Below are 7,121 nucleotides of genomic sequence, written 5' to 3'. Positions count from 1 at the left end.
GCACGGGAGCTCTCCACAGCCCGGACAGGCAAAATGGTGAGTTAACCCTTTGAAAACCTTCATGGTTTCTAGAGTGATTGCTTATGAATGCTGCAAGGGTGCCCCTCCAAAACATCACTAGCCCAGGCCCTGGTATGTGTATGTATGTATGCATGTATGTATGTGTATGTATATATATATACAGTATATATATATATATATATATATATGAGATACTGGGGGTCATTCAGACCCGCTCGCGAGCAAATTTCGCTCGCTAGCGGGTCGATGTTGTGATACTGTGCATGCGCACGATGGAGGGAGCTCCATCGTGCGCATGCGCGAGACCCGGCAAGCGACGAGAAATACGTCGCTCGGGGTCTCGCACCAAAGGGGGCGTGCTGTCGATGGTGACTGACAGCACGCCCCCTTTGGTGTGCGTGCCGGGGGCGTGGCGGCCAGACGGAGGCGTTCCCATGGGAACGCCTACCGTCTGAGTCTGGCCCCACTGACATCAGTAATGATGTCAGTGGGAGTGACTTTGGCTCTGATAGAGCCAAAATCACTCCTGGGCTTGCGGAAGTGAGACCCTACCGCAGGGTCTCGTTGCAAGCCCGATGGTCGCGATGGTCTTTGACCATCGCAACCATCATCATGGACGCTCGCTATAGCTGTGGGTGGTCGCCCACAGCTATACGAGCGTCCAGGAGGACGCTCCATTTTCATGGAGGAGGGCCCTGATTCAGAGCGAGCGTTCTGCTCAGAGCGTTCAGCTCTGAATCAGGCCCTCTGTCCCTGCCTTCTCTTCTCTCTGAATCTTTATAATACCTGGAGCGCCATCCTTTTGCTATATTATATATATATATATATATATATATAAAATGTAAGTTTTACATATATTTATATATATATATATGTATAGATAAATATACTGTATGTATAGAAATATACAGGCGTGTATATATATATATATGTTTTTATTTTTATTTTTTCATTGATTGGGGATTTGGAAACCCCCCTTTAAATATCCTGCGTTTGCCCCTGTCCAGACCTCTTTCTTGCTCTGTACACACTAGTACCTCTGCTCATCCCACAAGTCTTCCATGGCTATCCCTGGCTTCCACTGGGCCCCAAGACAAACCTGGTCTTGAGTTATTAGTACCCACCCCACTCTCATCATCCCTGGTCTTTATTACTAAAGATACAGTAGTTACGCTCCAGTTCATTAAATTTTATCATAGTGTTATAGTGGGCCAATCCGATTACATGGCTGATCTCTACTTGGGTGATATCCAAAAGCTCATCTTCCAACATGATTTACACACATATGCAATAATAATAGATTTGAATTATAATAATTTTGGATATTGTGCTTGAGGTCACTAGTAACAATATTGGGCCAACTGGCCGATCCTGTCAGGTAGCTTTTGTAAATGCAGAAAAGCTTGTTTGCAGAATTCCTAAAAATTCAGCAGATACAAAGTTCTTACATGACAGATGTTTTCACGCCTAAGTGGGCCCACAAAAAGGTCACATTAATGGGCATCCAAAACCTTAGTAAGACTTAGCAGTTTATGTGCGGTACATAATAAAAATCATGTTGTCCTTATTGTTCCAAATTATGCCATGTGAATTTAAGATTGGAGAAATGTATGGGAATTGTGAGGTTTGTGCTGGTATCAAGACCTCAAATTAGACTGGGGTTGAGGTTAATGTTTTTTAAAATAGTTTTGCATTTTACTGGAATGATCAATCGGTCAACTTGTTTGAAAGAGTGGATCTGCTCTTCTAAATAGGGGGACGCAAGTCTTCCAAGGACAATAAGAGATTCAGCTATCAGATTTATTGGGGTAAATGTACTAACCTGCGGCTTGCTGGCAACGGCAACTTGGGGGTCATCATTTAAAAAGCAAAACCAGCCTGGTTAAGCCTTTAAAATGATTGCACCTTTGAAACATCTGGAGAGTCGTCCGCTATTACATATACCCCATAGTCTGCTTCAAGTCCTTATACTAAGAAGTTTATGGTGGCCTAGGAAAATATATGTTATTTAAATGGTCCTAGACACAGCTCTGAAAATACATCACTCATGTTAATTTAAAGAGATTAGAGATTTCAAACAACTGTACAGTATGTATTTGCTTATCTGATTAATTTCCTATTTGTTTAAAGAAAAAAACAGCAAGTCATTATAATCTATGATGTCTGAGACTTGAATGTGATGAGATATTCAGGATATGCATAGTCATCATGGAAGACAACAAAATATGTTGGGTTGCGAATGGTGTTCACCACAGAATCATAGCGGGCCCCACTGGGGTCATTGTTGATGTACGGGGGTTCTCTGTAGGTAGCGTTGCCCAAGCAATATTTTCCAGTTATCGCTGCAGCCTGGTAGACGTACTTGTTCCCATCACTACTGTCAGGTACAGAATATTTGTCTCCACAAGAGTAATTTGACCCTACAGCAAAGTAGGTTCCTTTTCCACAAGATGTGCCTGTTGGATTTAATGCAATGTGATTAGACATATTCTGTAACAAATACATTGCAAATCAGAAAACAATGATACTTAATAATACTGTACAGCTGTAATCATACCTATTGTCCCTCAAGTGTTGATACTGCATAGAGCATGTTTGCTGATGTTCTGGCAGCCCCCTTCGGGAGGGGGCAGCCAGGATGGCCAAGCGGGGGGAAAGGGGGGGTAGGTGCGGCGCAGCATAGGGGGGCACGGCCGAGGATGTTACCTGGCAATAGGGTTGGATCTAGGGGCGTGGCCACGCAATCGTATCATTTTGGCCTCGCCCCCGCTACACAATGCCGAGGTTACTGGCATTGTGAAGCAGGGGGCGGGGTCCTGATGACGCAATTCAGCACAAAACGCATCATCACCCTCCCTGCTGAGTGGGTTTGTCCCGGAATTGTGGGGGGGTCAAGGGGGCTTCCCTACATTTCTGGATGGCTGGGGGCACCACCGGATTTTCGGGAGGCTCCTGGCCAAATCGGGAGAGTAGGCAAGTCTGTTTTAGCATTAATTACACTACCACACAAACACACACAAATAAAGTGTGCTCACACAAATTGTAGGAGATTTAAAAATGTGTCCTGACTCCATCTATATTGATAGCCAATTACTTAACAGGTAAGTAGGAAAGTATTTTTAAGTAAATCGCCCATTGCTAATACTTATCAACAAAAAAACATTACCATCACAGCTCAGCGATGCTCAGCTGCCCCAACAATACCGTCCTGCCACAGTAAGGGTTAGGTCATCACTTAGTCAAGCCAGGCTTTGCTGATATGTATCAAAACGTAGGATATTAATTGCGCACAGGACTTGGGGGAAGCTGTACTTACGGAGAAGGATGTCTGATCTTCTAGCACTATAAAGTAAATTTGGGTAGTAATTGCGCTCTGTGTCCCCCTTAAATAATCAATAATGGTAATAATTAGGGGTGTGCACCACCCACTTTTCGTGTTCTGTGTTTTGGATCTGGATCTTTCTTCGTGTTTTGGATCTGGATTGGTTTTGCCAAAACCACCCTTCCGTGTTTTGGGTTCTGGGTTTTGTGTTTTGGATCTGTATTTTTTTTTAAAAAAGCATAAAAACAGCTAAAATCACAGAATTTGTGGGTTTTTCTGTTCCTATGCTATTATTAACCTCAATAACCTTAATTTCCACTCACGGGAACGCCTCCCGTCTGAAGCCGGCCCACTGACATCACTAGTGATGTCAGTGGGAGTGATTTTGGCTCTGATAGAGCCAAAATCACTCCGGAGCTTGCGGTTGAAAACCTCAACCGCAGGCTTCGGCTCGCAGTTTCGATGGTCGCGATGGTCAAGACCATCGCGGCCATCAAAATGCACGCTCGTATAGCCTGTGGGTGGTGACCCACAGCTATACGAGCGTCCAGGAGGACACTCCATTTTCATGGAGGCCGGCCCTCATTCAGAGCGTGCGCTCTGCTCAGAGCGTACGGCTCTGAATGAGGGCCAAGGTTCCCGGCTGCACTAAACACTCTATTGGAGTACACATTGGAGGGGGGGCAACTCAGGTAAAATAGAGCCAGTTTGTACAGGGGCCACCAAATTGCTTCTTTTTCCTGCCAGTACAGGTACGGACTGTCTGACATGCCTACTTGGATGCTGTCACCGATGTAATCCTCCACCATTCTGTCAATGGTGAAAGTATCATATGCAGTGACAGTAGACATGTCAGAAATTGTTGGCAGGTCCTTCAGTCCGGACCAGATGTCCAAACTTGGTCCTGCCTGCCCTGCATCACCGCCAGCGGGTTGCTTAGGATACCTAAGTTGTTTCCTGGCAGCCCCAGTTGTGGGAGAAAATGAAGAAGGAGCTGTTGACGTATCACGTTCTGCTTCAGCTGACAGTGTTTTCACCAGCAGGTCTTTGCACCTCTGCAGGCTTGTGTCGGCCGGAAAGAGAGACACCACATAGGCTTTAAACTTAGGATCGAGCACGGTGGCCAAAATGTAGTGTTCTGATTTCAACAGATTGACCACCCCGGAATCCTGGCAAAGCGAATGAATGGCTTCATCCACAAGTCCCACTGTCACGATCCGGTGCAAATGTTCCTCTGAGGAGGACGGTAAGCCGGGGGGTTCGTGTGACCTGGGAAGTGACTGGACTAGGTCTCCTAGTTGTGGCCGAATACAGGTTTGGCTAGACCTGCCCAGAGGAGCGGAGTCTAACTCACTTGGTGGTTTTCTCCAGTGACCCCTCCAATTGGGATTTGGTTTTCCGCTGCACCAAGTGAGCAGGTCGCGGCCCTCTGGACAAGTACCTGAGAATGGCAGAAGACCAGAAACTATATTTAACGAAGCAAATGCTAGAGCACAGGAGGTAAACTGGATGCTTAGATATTGAAACGCTGTTTAGGGATCCTAATCACAGGCTAGCATAGGTATACTGGAAAGTGTACTGAGAATCACTAAGAAATCCAAGTGCTGATTGCACAGAAAAACAGAGGCATATTTTGGGAATTGCTAGATATGTTTGGAGCTGATTTGCATAGACAAGACACAGAGCAAAGAACACAAACATGCACTGGAAAGTTATAAATGTAGGTGTTGACTGCACAGACAAAACACAGAGAGAAGTGGACACAGGCACATGTAGTAATCCCAGTCGCAGGCTAGCTTGGAAACACAGAAGAATGTACAGGAACTGTAACAGATTCTGGAGCTGATAAACACAGTAAAAACAGAGGAAAGACAGGAATGAACTGGGGAAGCTAGTAATGCTGGTACTGGACAAAGGCAATTACTAGGAGAGTGCTGGAGGCCCAGCTGTGAGCTAATAGAACTAGCAGGTAATCTGACACCTCAGTGACACAGGGTAATAGCCACAGGAAAGGTGCAATGGAATTAGCAGCACATATACAAAGACACACAGGGAAGGGACATGAAACATTGAAGTACTGTGAGAAAGCTAAAGTCTCAGAGTAAGGGTTAGCATGGAAGCTAATACAACAAACTGGAAAACTGTGAGCAGGCTGAAGCAACACGCTGAAGGATTTAGCACAGAGCATCAGTGGGAGTAACACAGGCACTTGGAATAACGAAGTTGAACAGCATCTTCCTGGAGTTCTGGAGGCGGATTTATACCCAGGGGTAGCAGATTACTGGAGCACAGCATCAGCTGACTGAAATCATGCTACCATAGGTTAAGAGTACTGTCACATGAGAGGAACTGTCATGGCGGCACCCATGATGGGAACTCCGATCCCCAGCACACACAGCTAACCATGGAAGCTCGCAAAAAGCACCTAAGGCAGAATACTCAGCCCACATCCATCACTGCACCAGACGTCTGACCGCAAGGAAGTCAGGGGAAGCCGTCAAGGAGGTGAGAGAGGCCGATCCTAGGCTGAACCCTGACACCCACATGCCAAGTGGAATCGCTCCGTCTTAGCTCCTCCTTCACTTTCTCCAGCTGCTTCTGTAAAAGCCTGATGAGGGGAATGACCTGACTCAAGCTGGCAGTATCTGAACTGACTTCACGTGTGGCAAGTTCGAAGGGCTGGAGAACCTTGCACAACACGGAAATCATTCTCCACTGTGCTTGAGTCAGGTGCATACCCCCTCCTTTGCCTATGTCATAGGTGGATGTATAGGCTTGAATGGCCTTTTGCTGCTCCTCCATCCTCTGAAGCATATAGAGGGTTGAGTTCCACCGTGTCACAACCTCTTACTTCCGGTGATGGTGGGGCAGGTTCAAGAGTGTTTGCTGGTGCTCCAGTCTTCAGCAGGCAGTCGCTGAATGGCGAAAGTGGCCAGAAATTTTTTGAGACACGCTAAGCGTCTCCTGCACGCCCCTGTCGCTTTTCAAATAATTCTGCACCACCAAATTTATTGTGTGAGCAAGACATGGGATGTGCTGGAATTTGCCCAGATGTAATGCCCGCACAATATTGGTGGTGTTGTCAGATATCACAAATACCCAGGAGAGTCTAAGTGGGGTAAGCCACTGGGCGATGATTTCCCTCAGTTTCTCTAAGAGGTTTTCGGCGATGTAGCTCTTACTGAAACCGGTGATACACAGCATAGCCTGCCTTGGAACGAGCTGGTGTTTCTGAGATGCTGCTACTGGTGACGCTGCTGTTGTTGCTGCGTAAGGTGATACATCTACCCAGTGGGCTGTCACAGTCATATAGTCCTTAGTCTGCCCTGTTCCACTTTTCCACATGTCCGTGGTTAAGTGGACATTAGGTACAACTGCATTTTTCAGGACACTGAGGACACTTTTTCTGACGTTTCTGTACAGTCTCGGTATAGAATGCCTGGTGAAGTGGAATCTAGACGGGATTTGGAACCGGGGACACACTACCTCCATCAATTGTCTAAATCCCACTGCACTAATGGCGGGTACCGGACACACAGCTAACACCAACATAGCAGTCAATGCCTCAGTAATACGTTTTGCTTCAGGATGACTGCTGTCGTACTTCATCCTCCTCGCTAAGGACTGTTGGAGGGTCAATTGTTTAGTAAAAGTAGTGGTGTTCTTACTTCCTCTCTGGGATGATGAACGACTCCCAGCAGCAACAGCAGCAGTGGCATCAGTAGGCGTAGCAATGTAGGATCCTCCGGAGGAATCCCGGATAGGAGAGTCAGTCATG

At 46.4% G+C, this 7,121-nt stretch overlaps 1 protein-coding gene across 1 annotated transcript in view; it reads right to left on the bottom strand.

Moving 5' to 3' along the window:
- Nucleotides 1–427: 427 nt before the first annotated feature.
- The window catches only part of LOC148453523 (protein mono-ADP-ribosyltransferase PARP15-like), a 98,172-nt gene continuing 91,478 nt past the window's right edge, over nucleotides 428–7,121 (bottom strand). Inside the window, exon 13 of the mRNA XM_088461992.1 lies at nucleotides 428–2,477. Within this exon, the coding sequence (XP_088318118.1) occupies nucleotides 2,176–2,477 (302 nt within the window). The 3' untranslated portion in view covers nucleotides 428–2,175. The remainder of the gene's footprint in view (nucleotides 2,478–7,121) is intronic.

Source organism: Taudactylus pleione, unplaced genomic scaffold (assembly GCF_031769625.1).
Source record: "Taudactylus pleione unplaced genomic scaffold, aTauple2 ptg001137l, whole genome shotgun sequence".
Taxonomy (NCBI): domain Eukaryota; kingdom Metazoa; phylum Chordata; class Amphibia; order Anura; family Myobatrachidae; genus Taudactylus; species Taudactylus pleione.
Note: the sequence above shows the minus strand (reverse complement) of the source record. Positions and strands in the feature narration are given on the sequence as shown.